Source organism: Galleria mellonella, unplaced genomic scaffold (genome assembly GCF_026898425.1).
Source record: "Galleria mellonella isolate WM207_F2 unplaced genomic scaffold, CSIRO_AGI_GalMel_v1 utg312, whole genome shotgun sequence".
NCBI classification, from domain to species: domain Eukaryota; kingdom Metazoa; phylum Arthropoda; class Insecta; order Lepidoptera; family Pyralidae; genus Galleria; species Galleria mellonella.
Window position 1 is genome coordinate 6,366,699 of NW_026442074.1, and position 16,542 is coordinate 6,383,240.

Genomic DNA, 16,542 nt, shown 5'->3' on the forward strand with positions numbered 1-16,542 from the left:
ATTAAATTTGGTTACATATGGGATACATTGATAATTCTATAATATTAAGGTCGTAGTCGACGGAGCATGCTCTGATTTAAAACCTTTGAATGCTGGTATCCCGCAAAGCTGTGTACTATCTCCGACTCTGTTTCTTCTGCATATCAATGATATGTTACAGATCAGTAATATTCATTGCTATGCAGACGACAGTACAGGAGATGCATTATACACCGGTCATGCAAAGATCTCGCGGGCACATACCGATGAGTGCCGGAATAGACTTGTGTCTGAAATCGAAACTTCACCCCATCAAGTTTCGATCTGGGGTGAACAAAATTTTGTCCAATTTAACCCTAAAAAGACACAAGTCTGCGCGTTTACCGCAAAAAAGACGCCGTTTGTCGTATCTCCTCACTTTCAGGGCACTTCCAATGTGTTGTGGGTGATCATGGGCGGCGGTAGTCATTTACCATCAGGTGAGCTGCATGCTCGTTTGCCCCCTGTGTTGTAAAAAAAATGTTTGTATTATTTTTGATGTAAAACGTATTATCTAATAGTAAAAAAAGTATACTTTGTAAGTAAGGATATCAAGTCGTTTAGGAGCGATTTATTATTTACGAACATACAAACTACTGTACTATATAAATATTGTATGCCCGTAGCGGGTAGACTGTGTTACTATAGTGTGTGATATATAAAATATTCATTCATTCATTCATTACAAATTCTCTTCTGTTTAAAATTTTACATACTTATATACGTTATTCTACTAATTGTATAATATGTAATATTTTAATATATTTGATTTCCTACATAATAAAAATGTAAGTATTTCAAAATTTATATCTTTCGATGTGATTGATGGGCTACTTAGTACATATAATTTTTTTTAATAATATGTTTATTAGAAACACATCAATGGCTTATAAAACTTACATATATGTTGTAAAATAATATAAAATGAATTTTATAATTTGGGCAAATTATAAGGATTAGATTATACTAAGGCCACAAACATTGCCTCGAACGGATTTGCAATTATGCGATATCTATGTGCCACTAATGAGTTTCTTTTATGAGTAAATTAGTTGGTTTATCTATCGGTTAGATATTTCTATGACACAAATATAATAGTTTGTAATGTAGGTAAATTACTTATAAGGGTACTTTAAATTTACAATATGTTGAATCTGAGTATGATAGTAAAGTTGTTGCACTATTTGTAAAATCCATAACTAAATGGGAATTCCTACGTTTAATACAATGGACTAGCATTTAAAAATTTGGGTTATAATAATTCTGATATTTTAATCAGGTTTCGTTTTCATAAGTTTTCATCTATCTATCTATTCATGTAAGTCTAACATTATCTTCTTAGATGATAAACAATTAAATAGCAATAGGTGGAATATGTAATATTCTTAATTTAATGTAATAGTAGATACAAATTAGTTTAATATTAGATACCTAAATATCATGCTCTGCCAATAAATTATCAAGTGAACGAAGTCCAATTTTTAAATAAACTTATCAAGCATTTTTTAAACTAACATTTTTAATTAGTATTTAATTTCAAATTATATATACCTTTACTAACAATTGTTTTAATTTAATCTTAAATCAGAATCTTTAAAAAAATTGGGTACGCCAGTATAGGAATTTGTGCCACAAATAAGTTATTAATTTATTCTATAGATTGCCACACAGGTGGCCAGTTCACAATGAGATAAAAAAATTCGTATGTAGGTATTTTTCATTGCCGTTTCCCAGTATTGAAGCACTGGGTGTCACTATCGAATGTCAATCGGTCAGTGATCTCGGTTTTGGCGGGAGAAACTCGCCTAGCAACTTTTTTGTGTATTTTACTTTCTCGCGCAGACATTTTGGGAGGCAGCAGCCGCTGTGGTCGTTTTGAGAATAAAACCAATGAAATACCTAATTGAAAACAAGAAACGACTTAGAAAAAATTCTAAACAGTTCTTCAAAGTAGCATTGTATTTCGCTTTTGTATTTCTATTGTTTCCTTTTCTTTGTATGGGTAGGTAGTTGTTGCTGGTTTCGAAAAGATTTGCAGTGCTGGGTTTCTTCGTAGTTGAATGGCAGATTTGGACTTGTGATTGGTAACAGTTGAATATATATTAATTTTTGTACTTTTATTTTATCATATGAGTTGTTGTTAATGATATTTCATCTTTTTCTTTCGCTAAAAACTTAATTACGACTATTTATTTTAAAAAATAGTTAAATTGGTTTGTCTATTCTTATCACTATGCTTACCAAGGAAGTAGTATTGAAGGAGCAGTTCAAGAGTTGTAGGGATATTTTCACTTTTCGATTATACTTGTGAACTATGGTGTAAGTAAAGGTTGATTAGATCAACCTCTACTATATTGCTAGCAATATGGTTGCTAGTTCTGATTACCAGCATAGTAGACTCATTTGTTTCTCCAATAATAGAAAAAAACTAATAGAGTTAAATGTTGGATAGGTACTTGCATTTGTCCCTTTTAAACCTTGACAGTTTATCGATTAATTAAAAATATTTAGCGATGGATTGTAGACAATTATTTTTGGCGTGCAACAATCACTCTTATACAGAAGACCTAAGATATAAATAGACTATTAAATAGCTAATCCCAGCTGATAGCGTGAAAGCTGTAACCTTGAACGGTGTGTCGCGTTTCGAGGCGTGAATGGGCAACGACAGCCGACCTACAAACGTCACTATCGAACTGTATTTGATATTTTTGTAGCGGTATCGACTTATTGGTTAGGGTAAGGCTAACACATTTATTTCATTATAATGCTAAAATAATTGTTTTTAACATTCTTTTGCTTAATGCTGTCATATCTTTAAAGAGAAGGTAAATATTAAAAGAAAGAATAAACTGGCTCTCAAATGGAATGCGACCCCGTAGCCTTTATTAATTGAAAGTAGATCAATGGTGTAGTACAGAAGTATATTATAAAGAAACCCTATAGGGGTGGGTTAAAGAATTGTCAGTAGCGGAGATTAGTAGCCCCATTGCTAGCAATATGCCTACCCTAACAGGTCGATTTTCACGTGATTCACCCTGAATGCCCTGGAAATCAAATATGGTTAATTCTTTTCGAATTCATCACTATGGGCTAATTGTTCTTTCATCACTATCTATCATTCTTCAGTTCTACCCCGCCAGCGTACACCGATAGATTAGGCGGGGTTACCATTCCATTTTCATCCATTTAAAAAACCCTATAGGGGTTTCCGTAAAGGAGAGATTCTCGAGTGGCGACACCACTTACGCTAACGCCGTCTTCCTCATTAGTAGCGGACTCATTGTCACTAATGTTTGTTGATTTGTTAAATCAGTTATTTTGGTTCTTCGAGGATTTTTATTACTATTTTAAGATTCTCTTATATATTATTCATTAGAACAATCACTACGGTGTTGTGAAGCCTTATTCTTTGTTTATATACTTATACTAAGTTTGATTGTTATCGTTTGCCGTCTTAATGGCTCAGCTAATTACCGTAGTGTTTTTAATTATAGTTATATGGACGAAGACGCTAGGACAGTTCATTAAGTACTCTTGAATAAACATAGAAGTCCATGAATAACCTTATAGAAGTTCCCATGCCTATATGGAAAGGAAAATCGGAACCCTCATAAATCTTCTGTGACAGACAGACGAAGGTTACGTGTTCTGTTCGTCTGTCTATCACTGGCGATTTTTTTAGTAATATATAGACGTAGAAACTTGAAATATGGCATGTCATGTTGATTTGTACATATCGCAATACTTGGTAACTTGGAAACATGAGCACTTTCTTGTACTTAGGTGTTTAATAATTTAAGATTTATTTTCACAAATAAAACCGACTTCAATTGTAGCAAAACCAGGTATTTGAATTTAAATAACTAGACTACTGAATCGATTTCGATAAAGTTTCTGTGAGATCAAGTAAGTTAAAGTCCTTTCAGATAAAAAATAATTTTCTAAGTCGATGAAAATGACATCTGATGGAGTTATGAAGTAACGGACATAAAAAAAAATACAACCGAATTGACAATCTCTTTTTTGATGTCGGTTTAAAATAAGAGAACGATATACGTTATGGTTGGAAATTCACACAATTTAATTAAATATTCATTTGCTTTAGATAGATAGATAGATAGATAATTTATTTGCATTACTTACAGCACACAAATTACAACATATACTAATATACATAAAAAGCGAGATAACATAAATGATTAAAAAAAAATTACTAGTTTTTATTTGCGACTTCATTAGCGTGACCGGGATATGTTTACTGAACGGGACAAAAAGTAGTCTATATCCTTCTGAATGCTATATATTACATTTATATCATATTTCATAGGAATTGTTTAAGCTGTTAGGGCTATAAGGTAACAAACAAATTCACTTTCATTTGTATTTTATTAGTAAGGATTGTTAAATTTAGGTATTTGTATTGTTAAATATGAAGACATGCTCTGTTAAAATTTTAAGTGTGTTTGTATATTGTTTCCTTAAATTTATTTTGTGTTGTTGTTTGTGTCTAGCTGTGAGATGTGATGGTGTAGTAACTAAAGTGATAGAGGAATCTCGATGAGTACGAACTTAGAACTGAAACTCTAATAATATTATTACAAAATTTAAGACACATTAACATATTACAAATCATAGATATTATGTTTTTTTGTCTAGTAATTATTTGGATGTGGTAACATGTCATTCTAATTAATGATTACATATTTATATACATATCAGTTTATATAATTTACGTAATTAAATATCTCGCTGGTGAAACTATAATCCTGTCACTTCAATATCGGTATTAGATCGATTAACAACAGTATACATAAAGTTTATGATGTAATGTTTGAGTTTTTAAACTTACACGTCGACTACGTAGAACCTAAATTCTACGTTTAATGTATAAAGTTTACTGCTAAAAGGATTAACCCCTTATGTAGTAAAAATAGCAGAAGTATTTTATAGCATAGGGTATAAAAGAACATAGACACTCGTATAAATACAAAGATGCGTCTTATTTCTGAAAGAATTTTTTACCTAAAAGTAACGGATTTAATTTGTAAGTGTAAATCTGTTATTTTTGGATCAATACTTTTTTATAACTATTTGATATTTGTGGATATGGTGTTATGTCGATAAAAATCATTTTGTAACTCTATATAGTGATACAGAGTTACAAATCGTGTGGGTAATATTAGTATTTCATGGTCGTCAGCTTTCGTCACATATTTGCCGCCACCCTTGAGATAGGAATGAGGAATGTGATTTATTAGAATCTATGAATGGTTAATATTATGGATGAGAGTGGCTAAATAAATCTTTTTGGTCCCATGTTCAAGTGCTATATATCAAGTAATTGTGTTAATCTGACATAGAATGGCAAACAAGCTCACGGCTCACCTGATGGAAGGTAGTCGCTTATAGGTATAAATAGGACCACGAACATTACAAAACAGACTGTGATTCATACGAGTATTATATCCTTCAAGCGTTACTATTCTTGAGGAATCCTGAATCTGTATCCTGTAATTTCACTGCTATATCCTACTATGTAAATCAAGACACATCCTTGCAAGCACAATAGTGTAGCAACGGAAACAAAAGTGAGGCAAGAGATATGCAAGTATACGAGGTTTGTCCGGAAAGTACGTATAAAAGTTTTTTAAAAATTTTATTTTACAATTATTCAGGTAAATCAATTTTATCCCCTTCAAAGTACTCCCCCTGTGACATAATGCACTTGTGCCAACGCCGTTTCCACTGTGAGAAGGCTCCTTGAAAGTCCTCTGGTTGTAGGTTTCTCAGCTGCCCCGTCGTAGCTTTTTTTATCTCATTTATGTCCCCCAAATGCCGCCCCCGAAGTACCAATTTGGTTTTTGGGAACAAGAAGAAGTCACACGGGGCCAAATCCGGCGAATAGGGGGGGTGTTCGGTCACCGTAATGGAATTTTTACTCAAAAACTCACGGACAACAAGAGAGGTGTGGGCAGGGGCATTGTCGTGGTGAAGAATCCAACGCCCCTCTCGCGCCAATTCTGGACGAACTCGTGCCACACGAGCTTTGTGAGCACATCGACGTAGAATTTTCCATCAACTGTCTGGCCTGGAGGGACGAATTCTTGATGGACAATCCCCCGAACATCGAAAAAAACAATCAACATTGTCTCGGCCCTCTCTGAATCTTTTTAGCCACTTGTGGACGGTTGGTTCCTTCACAGCATCATCCCCATAAACTGTTCTGAGATCGGCAAAAATTTCACGGCCATTCTTGCCGATATGATTACGACGCGCTGCTCTTCAACGGAAGCGGGCTCCATGCCGACGGGGTTTCGTTAAGAGATAACTTCACAGATGGCGTGACAAGCCATCGCACCGCACGGCGGTCAGACCAGAACTGAAGCATTGTTAGGGACAGAAGGAAGGGGTCATGCGCTTACCTGGCCTCCCCACTCCTCCTTCTCGCATTCCAGAACACTTTTATCCGAACTTTCCGGACAGTCCTCGTATAAAGACTCCCTTTGTTCTTGTTTGACTGACCATATTGTACCGACCCCAAATAATATGCCGTAAGGAGAGAAAGGTGACGATAATGTGATCGACTATTGATCAATTTTTCAGTATGAGCAAACATTTATACAGGCTCGCCTTTGCAGCGGTAGAAAATTATTTTTATTTTTTCCAATAAACCAGTGTAGGAAGTTTTTAATTAACTAGAACTTTTATTTCCTGCGAAACACCCGTATATACCCTATCCAAAAAGTGGCATGTTGACATTTATTATTTTCAAAAGTGAATGTAGTTCCGAAAGTTGGGCAATATTTTAATGGTTTCCCTTTAGCATTCAACAGTTTCATAATTACTGTATTCTTCATTCATGATTTTTTACTTTAAATAAAAAATTGTAAATAAAAAATATTTGGAATTTGAAGCACCTAAATAATAACATTTAATATCCAGTTTATATAATAATTAGTAATACAGTAACATGTAATAACAAAATCAATCTGTCCATTTATTATAGAGTATATACTCGTAATATTTATATAGTTTGAAAATAGAATACGTCAATGCTCGCAGTGATTTCCAAATAAAATCATTTATAAATAGTTTTTTATTTTTAATTTATAAGGGCTTTTACCCTCTTCAGTCCTATCTCAACTGGCCTGTATTTTAGTTTTCTTTTTATGTTTATGTTATATGACAGTTTTATGGATATCCTGGATAAACAGGATTTGTTACTAGCGAATCCTGTTTGTGGAATGAGTTTGTGAAATTCTTTTGAAATTGCGCTGTAAGAAATTAAACGGTTTCTTCATTTTGTTCATAAATTATTATGTTCGCATATAATTTTGCAATATCAGTATTTTATTAGTAGTACTCATTAAAACAAGTTATCTATTAAACCTATTGGTGTTATGCATAATGATAAGTATGTAACTGATGTTCAAACAGACAATGTTTGCATAGCCGGTAGAAAGTATGACATTGGTACAAACACACTAACTCATTGGTGCTTGTCTTGATTCAATTTCACACACATACTCATAAATATATGCTAATAGTTCAAACATACTTTTTAGTTGCTCTATCTGTCTATACCTATAAGATGGTGGAGGGAAAACGGAAAATAAGGACAGCGAATGAGGTTAAGGGAAAGGTCATGATAAATTATGCAATCAATCTTTATTGATATTATAAATATGAATTCTCTTAGTTACCACTTGGTGCCTTGACTACTCAATGGCAGAAACAATTATGTAATATGGAGGTATTTGAAATAAAGAAACACATAAGATAATATTGAAGCGGTAGTTCAATTGGTAAAATGCTGGCCCCAGCATGAGGTCGAAAGTGCGCGTTCAAGTCCTGTCCGTTTCCAAATTTTTCAATCTCTTAGTAATTTTTGAAATTTAATTTTCATATTTTAATAATATTTCCATACTAGCTATCCATTCTGGCTTCGAATGGGTACTAGAGTATACACGCTAACATTTTTGCATAAGCTTGTTGCGTTAAGTATGAATTAGATGGCAATAGTAAGCTGTCCTTAAAATATAGACATATGTCATCGCGGACTTTTTTGTAAACCTATAAAAGAAAAAAATCTGACCTTACATTGTTTTGTTATATTTTAAACGGATTAGGCAGCATTTTCGATAAAAGCTCTCAATCGACTTGATTTCTTCCTACATCTTCCACAATCATCGTAATATACTTCATCAAATTAACATAAAACAATATTAAACTATACGTAAAAAACTTTTCTTTTGAATCACTCTATCTATTAATGAAAAACGCATTAAAATCCGTTGCGTAGTTTAAAAAATCTATGTGTACAGATGGTGGGAAGCGACTTTGTTTTATATTATGTAGAGATAGGCATACATTTTTTTAAATATAAATAAGCTACTTTATATTCCGGTTAATAATATGTATAAATAATTTACTCCGATCACACGGACGAAGCCGCGGGTAAAAACTAGTACTTAAATTAAATACGAGATTTGTTGTGAAATGTCATCGGATCTTCGAGTTGTGTGATCGTGTGGTCATCGCGTGGGAATCTTCACTTGTTTGCTATTCTGTTGCCATCGTCCGTTGTAAATTGAGATTTGATTACGATGGCTGTAATGTTTGATTGTTCATTTAATGTTTGATAATAATACTTTGTCTATAAAAGATACAGACTGCAAGTATATTTGACTCAGGGTTTCATAATAGGGTTCATGACATTTTCAGATTTGAATGCCTCTAGAGTAGATTTACCTTTGTGTGCTTGCTTTGGGCTGTCTGTATTAATTATACCTATTATTAATCATATGGTTCTGTTCTATATCATATCTATTTTATATGTGGGCAAGGTTCTTGTATTATATAGCCAGTTATTGCTATGTAATGGTAATTTGACATAATCATTAGATACGCTTGCTCTACCTCATCTACTTTCTAACAAAATATCTACTATTAGATTTTAATTCTTTAAATGTACCAGTATTAATAAAAAACATTCTGAGAATAATTAAAAAAATGTCTAATATTAATCGATGAGTGTGTATGGAATGACATTGAAATGAGGCCTATTTTGGAGAAGATCAAGGTGACATTCAGATTTGTGTCATAAAAATAACTTCTAATGAGATCGTTCGTATTTGGAAGTACGCTTTTAAATGATTACTATTTGTTTCTCCAGTGTTAAATAATTTCAGACATAATGTACATTGTTTTTTAAATAAATAACTAATAAAAAACGACATACTCATATCATTTAAGCAAAAAAAAAATTCTAATTGAAAGTAATAGTACCAAAATCAAGATATCATTGAGTTTATATCATAATATGTATATCAAGTAAAACGTGATTATTATCTCTAGTTTATAGTTTTAGAGAATGATTTATGAAATGGGTACAGGAAATGCCTTCCCTGACTCACGAAGTAACTTTCATTTCATTAGACATTAGGTAGGTATTAGGTACAGTGTTGCATTACACAGCATGAAGTAAGCATTTCAAAGAATTTTTATGTTTTTTAACATAAGTAAGTATATTTTAACAAGCAAACAAGGATATTTTGTAAGCAAGCCGAAAGTTCCTTTATTATATCACAAAATTGTAGACAAAATAATAAACCTGTTTGTCTCATCTAGGATTACAGATCTCTTTATTTTAGTACTTAATAACTATAAAGTTATTTTTTTAATTTACCCGTTTTTGGACATTCAGTTTTTATTACGTCGAATTTAAATTGTATTTGTGGGTAGGTCATTAGACTATACTGTCATAAGTTAGGACACATAATGAGTACATATTAAAAACGAGTGCAGATACTATGGAGTTTTTTTTTAATGGATAATAATGGAATGGTAACCCCGTTTGCGCTAACGGTATACGCTAGTGGGACACCAATGATGGATGATAGGTCAGAATGAAAAGGCAGGTCAATTAGCCTATCGTGATGAATACACCTGGAATTCAGCATGATAGTTTCCAGGAGAAGCACATGGAGGTCTAAATGATAGGGCATATTGCTAGCAGTGGGATTGGTTGTATTAGTAAGAATCCCTTTCCAGCCTTCCTTATACCATGACCGGTTTGGTTAAATCCACCCATAATTAATTCTTTATCTTTGAACCTACTCTATTATGTACTGTTTACTAACTGGTTACTACGATTATCTACGCTTGAATGTTATCATGCCAATTAGTAAATGTGATGATGGATTTTTTCAAATCAATGAGGAAACGAATTATCACTGCGGTTTATAGTATTCGCGTTACCCTCTTGCGTCGTGGCAAGTTGCGTAAGTATTACGTGCTTAGACTTGTAAAACGTAATCAACGCATTTATGCGTTTAGCGATTGGCAATTTTACGTGCGACTCGTTTCATGATATCTATAACTGAGACAAGTCGACATGCGAGTGGTACGCATGCGTGTACCAAGAAAAATGCATGCCACACAAAATTGGATCACGTAGATTGATAAATATTTCAATCGTTTTGTAGGTATTTACAGTCCTATAAAACGTATATCATATAACCAGTGGGAATATTTTGTAGTTATTGACGATCATAGCTGTTTTTTTAGAATTTTTCCGCTACGTATTTCTGTGATATTTTATGAGACGTAGTAACGTGAGATTTATCCATGATATTTTATTATAAAATCCAAGATAATGAACATACATATTAGTATATGGATTTATATGAAGAAAAATCTGAACTCTGACAGATAGTCTGAGAGTTATATCGACATTTTATATTATAAAAAGGAAAAATAATATTATTTTTTGTAATGAATAAATCAAAAAATATTTAACTGATTTTTTTTATCTATCTATAGGGAGTTGCATTATCAGCGACTAATGTGGGATATATATTTGACGTAAAAAAGGGAAGCCTGCAAAAATTGCAAAGCCGGGGCGGATCGCTCGTTTATAATATCAGTATTGAATTAACAAAACTAATTTTATTAGTTGTTCGAAGTATTCATGTTTATTTATAATATTTTCCAGGTGGAGTCAGGTCGCGAGGAACTGAAGAAAGAGCGAGAGATCATGCAGCTGGTAGCCGGTTTACAGCTAGGTCCCGACGAGGTGGAGCGGCGGGAAGTACCACCGCACTTGCTCAGGGCGAGGCATGCACCCAGGTAATTATTGTATTTTTATACTTCTTGGAATGGCAAATAAGCTGATGGCAAATACGTTATGGAAAGTGGTGATTCGTGATAGACGAAAATTTCACTATGGACACAATCACCATGAGCGTCACAGAATATACGGTGATTTCTATTTTACTTATGCATTGTTATTCCTGAGAATTTTACTGCCAAATCTCACCTTTTCAAACAGAGATTTTTTGCGTGTTCTTCTCAGCAGATAACATTCCGAACTCAGCAGTAGAATTATAAAAATGACGATCTAAAAGAGATCGTAAACGAGTCTTTTTGAATAAAGATGATTTATATATTATTCAGAAATAAAGTAGAATAGAGGAACCCTCTAGAGTCTAGATGACTTATGCACAATGTCCCTGGTGTAATTTTGTAATAACTATATTGTTATTTTGTTTTCTAAATAAATTAAAATAGGTACTTCATTATCACCATTATATATATAAATTATTCTTTAACCATTAAAATAATAAATATTTATTACAATATAGTGAGGGTCAATGACCTATAAGGCCCTTTCCGGGACATCCTTGCCATTAGTTAATTTTAAAGTAACGCGTTTTTTTACGCGTAATTTAAAATTTATTTTCGGAACATGACGCAGTACGGTTACAGGTAAATAGTATCTGTATGTCTTTATTATTATCGTCAATGTAAGTGCAATGTGTAAGGTGCATAAAGATTACAATGAGGGTAGACGAAGGAAGTTGTAGTTTTTGTTGTAAGATTGTGTATAGCACTCGATTAATCTATAATGATATGACAGTTATATCTTTTCTTCCATACATTGATAAACACGTCTAGCCAAAAATGAATTACTTTCTGAAAATTATAGCCGATGTTACTTGGGATACCTCTAAGGATACCCCATACGTCCAACTCAGTTTTGGCAATCATGGTGGAATAAGGAAACCCATATACATACATACATGAATTTTGAATTATTACACTTTTCAATGTGCAGTTGTATAAAAATCTAATAAGCCATTTAGTCTACAAATTGTACCAAAGATACCTACACAAGTACATACTTACATGTATCTGGAAAAAATTACTTAACGATATTTTCTTTTCTTCAGTAATTTGTTAAAAATCCTATGAAATTAGTAAACGGCGTCCATGTAAAATTGTGTTTATAATGTCTATTAAAAATTTATATATTTATAATGTTTTTTTTTAATTTACAGATAACACTACGCCATGGCAGCCGCGGTGCCATCTCTCGGATGAATATAACCACGCTGTGCGCTTGCGCCACTGAAAAGCTCAAATACCCCAATCTGAATAGAAATTACGAATATAATACCAACCAAATATTTTTGTGCTGCTGTTCCAAACTTTACGTCTGGACAATAAGGTTCAAATGCATTGTTATAGATGCATAAATGATCATACATTCGATCGTAAAATCGAATTGTCTTTATCTTAGTAACGATTAGTCACGAACATATTACGGTCTATATATAGTTCTAGGTTTATTCGTTTCAGTGTCCGAATTCTAGTGCGTGTTACAATTGCAAATCGATTTAAACGTGATCGAACTTTGTGCTAATGTAACAAGGTTCGATTTGATAAAATCTTAAAGGAATCCTAATCGCTACGCCTACTAGAATTCGGGCCTAGATATTATATTTTCAAGAGGTGTACATAAGTTTAATTTACGTTTTTCACGCTTATTTCTACATCATTAAGCTAGTTTCTACAACAATCATTAGAAAAAAGATATTTGATATTTATTAGATGCCTTGGTAGAAATTTTGTATTCTTTTATTTTTTGCGCTAAGTTACCCATTTACATCGCCAATTCTGAACCCATTTTGATATTTTTTTTGCAATAGAGAGCAAGTGTTTACTTTTGTATTGATCCCATATTAATTTTGTGACGGTTAAAGTTGCCATTTTTCATTGCTAAGCAACACTTATTTGTAGTCACACATTTTTTTTTCTAATTTTAAATGTCTTCAGAATTACCAAATATGTCAAAAAACAGTGATTTCAATTATGACAAAATACAGTCGAAATATCTGTGTTTTACTACGATTGCAGTAACTGTTTTTTTTTTGTGGAGCAAAAAGCACTCATGTGTGATAATTTCGACAAAGATTACGTGTGTACATCAATTATTATGTTTCGCTGAGATTTATTCGTTGCGAAAGACTCGCTTAAAGTATCTACAATAATTGAGTGATTCTTTAGAAGATAAAAAGTATGCATTTCAGTAATTTGGATTAATATATTTAGTGCCTAATTTGTGATTAAACACTTATATAAATTATTAATGAAAAATAAGCGTATAAAGGTGGAAGATAAATGAGATCATGAATTTAACCGAATTGTCTATATATAATTATAATATTATTAGTGTGATTCAAAGAATCTATGTTCCTGTATATATAATCTGTTTCAACGGAAATTAAAGAAAAAAAATGCCCTCTAAATGAAATTAGTAATATAAAGTAATACTCAATCAATTAGTTGATTCTTTTTATTTATACTACAATTGGACATCAGCATCTTATAATTGGGTTAATTATTCGTTTGTTTATATTAAGTTCTATTAAAAGAGACCACAGGTATTGCGTGTTTTCATTCGAGGTAAAACAATAAGTAAATTGTATTTTTTAAGTTTAAAATATTGTTCTCTAAAGTGTTATTCTACCCATTCATGACCTCTTTGAATTTAATTTCTTAAATCTATACCTACAAATTTATATTTATAAGTACAGAAGCGAAGGGTATTGTAAAATAGATAGATTGAAGTAGAGGTAACGATGAAATCACATTAATTAGAAAATTAGCTGTCCGCCCTTCTTTCGTACGCGTGTCTAAGGAAGAAAATGAGACCAAATCTTTTACAGTTACTTTCTTCTGTCCCACTCATACATTTTTTTATGACTTTTTCACGATCTTTTAAAACATTTTTTTTATTATTTCGTATGATTTTTTTTTATTTACATTCACACAAACCTTGTCTTGACAATTACAAACACAACAAAAAAGGACTAGGTTAATAAGTAAAGTCATTCTAAAGTGCTGCAAATGATTTATATTTATATAGATTAAAACCTCTTATTCATAAAACGTCAAACTTTTTATAAACTTATTTGATCTGTTTTGATTGTCTTTTTCTTTAGCACAAATTTCTTAATTTGAAAGACCTTAATAGCATAAATAGGTTTGTAGGACGTTTTAGTTTTTATAAATAATGAGGTTTAATTTTCATAGAAACCTATCGTAATATTAATTAGTGGTCGCGCTCACTACTATGAATACGACCACTAGGATTTCACTAGGTATTCCTACTCAAAACGAAATATTAGTTCAAAACGAAAGCAAATATTTGTAAGTTTTTCTATTTTTCTGAGAATTTCAGCATTAATAAAGATATAAGCGTAAGTCTATAGTACTGCAATCCTTATATTCTGTATGTAACGCACACACACATACATATAATATGGGATCGATAAGGAAGAGCTATTCTCTATCTCTAAAACTGAAATTTTACTTTGATATTACAACGAACTTATTACTGTGAAGTCTAGTACAAAATAAATTTTCGTTAATCCGTAATATAACAATTTGATTAAACTATTAAATTAAAATTTCAGTTTCAGAGACTAGTTCATAATTATTACTTATTGAAATTACAGAATAACTTTTTTGTTTCGGCTATGGGAATATTTTGTTGTGTTAAGTAGTCATCTAACAACTTCATCCACTTCAAAAAATCCTTTTTTCACTAAATGTCTCCATTTTTTATATTGATAGATTAATACTTTCATTCCTAGTTCGTATAACATATCTACTCGTCCTAGTATTTTTGTATTTGCTTGCTTGTTGATATTTTAACAAGCAACGTAGATAGATAATAAATTTTGTTGTTTAATTGCATTCGTTATGTCGTAACACGTTTTCAACGTTTATTTTATTACTCGTAAGTTGATACAGTAGAATCTCGATTATCCGATTCAAATAAAACCAGGCGTATTCCGTATAATCGAAAAGTCGGATATTCGATTTCAAAGTCAAATCAAACAATAAATTTAAAAAATTTTTATGTAGAAAGTTTTATATACATTATTAGACAATACGATATAATTACGACCTATAAAGATAATGGATTACATAATAACTATTTACTCAATTGATACATAATACCATTTCTAAATTGGTATAAGGTATAAGGTAAAAAATTAGAGCCGTAAAAAAATTCTAGATAATCGAATATTCGAATAATCGATGTTCAAATAATCAAGACTCTTACTGTATTTCAATGAGGACTGTATTTACGATTATTTAACTTTTTAGAACTAATATTATCATGTAAATAGTCTTAATAAAGAGTAATAACTACAGAAGAAGTGTATTTTATCATGAAAATAATGTAGGCTGTACGTGCCATTAATGTTATCTTGTTTTTACTATTATTTAATTATTGAGAGTAATCGCAGTTATGCAAATGTATTATATTAATGTATTACCGTATGTATATAGAGATATAAATTGCGAGGTTTCAACGAGTAGACAACGATGTATCCAATTTTTATATTACTTCAATAAATGTAGTTTTTAATTAATTAACAATGCTTTTTCATTTCTTTCATTTCATATTCCAATTAATCTAATGGTATAACTATAATCATAATTTATTTAGTGATTATTTTATTAGCAAATTTTAATTTATATGTCTTTCAACTTGCAATTCCCAAATCAAATTGTATCAAGATCTTTTAAGTCCAACATTTGTTATTTAAAAGTTCAGTATTTAAATATGAAAACAAAATATTTGCCAGTTCAGTTGCGTAAATATATCAAGAATAGCAATGTAGGTCTCTCAATGTTTATCACAGTGAATCGTTAGTTAAACATTTCAAGTTATACTTATAAATAATTCTGATAAAGCCTCATTAAAGTATTCATTCCTACATTTATTTATATTTTATTATACACACTAATATACATAAAAAGTATGACAAAGGTAAGCAAATATAAAACGGCGTTGGAATACTTTCTTCGTCATTGGAATTATCTAATATTGACTATGTTTCATACATAAGTACTCTCCATGACAGATGTGATACCGAATGTGTCAATCCATAAAGATCCTAAATTTACCATTCATAAAATCAAGAAGTGTTGTAATTTGAACTAGATGTTTCTGGTATATCTATAAGCTGATACATAAATCACCATTCCTTTTTAAAAGTGTTTGGTGTTGTGGGTGGTCATAGGCGGTGGTAGTCACTTACCATCAGGTAAGCTGCATGCTCGTTTGCCCCCTGTGTTGTAAAAAAAAATCACTGCAAAAAATTACACACACAGATTAGACTTAGATATAAAAAAAAGAATAGCATAATGTTATGCACT

At 31.6% G+C, this 16,542-nt stretch overlaps 1 protein-coding gene across 2 annotated transcripts in view; it reads left to right on the top strand.

Annotated features, from left to right (window-relative positions):
• Positions 1-15,752, top strand: part of LOC113514985 (uncharacterized) — a 41,655-nt gene extending 25,903 nt beyond the window's left edge. Inside the window, exons 2-3 of one of the 2 annotated variants that reach the window (XM_026899091.3) lie at positions 11,018-11,151; positions 12,363-15,752. In XM_026899091.3, coding sequence (XP_026754892.1) covers positions 11,018-11,151; positions 12,363-12,366 — 138 coding nt within the window. In that variant the 3' untranslated portion in view covers positions 12,367-15,752. Of the gene's footprint in view, positions 1-11,017; positions 11,156-12,362 lie in introns of those variants that run through there. The other variant, XM_026899092.3, reaches the window with a different exon arrangement.
• The last annotated feature ends 790 nt before the right edge of the window (positions 15,753-16,542 follow it).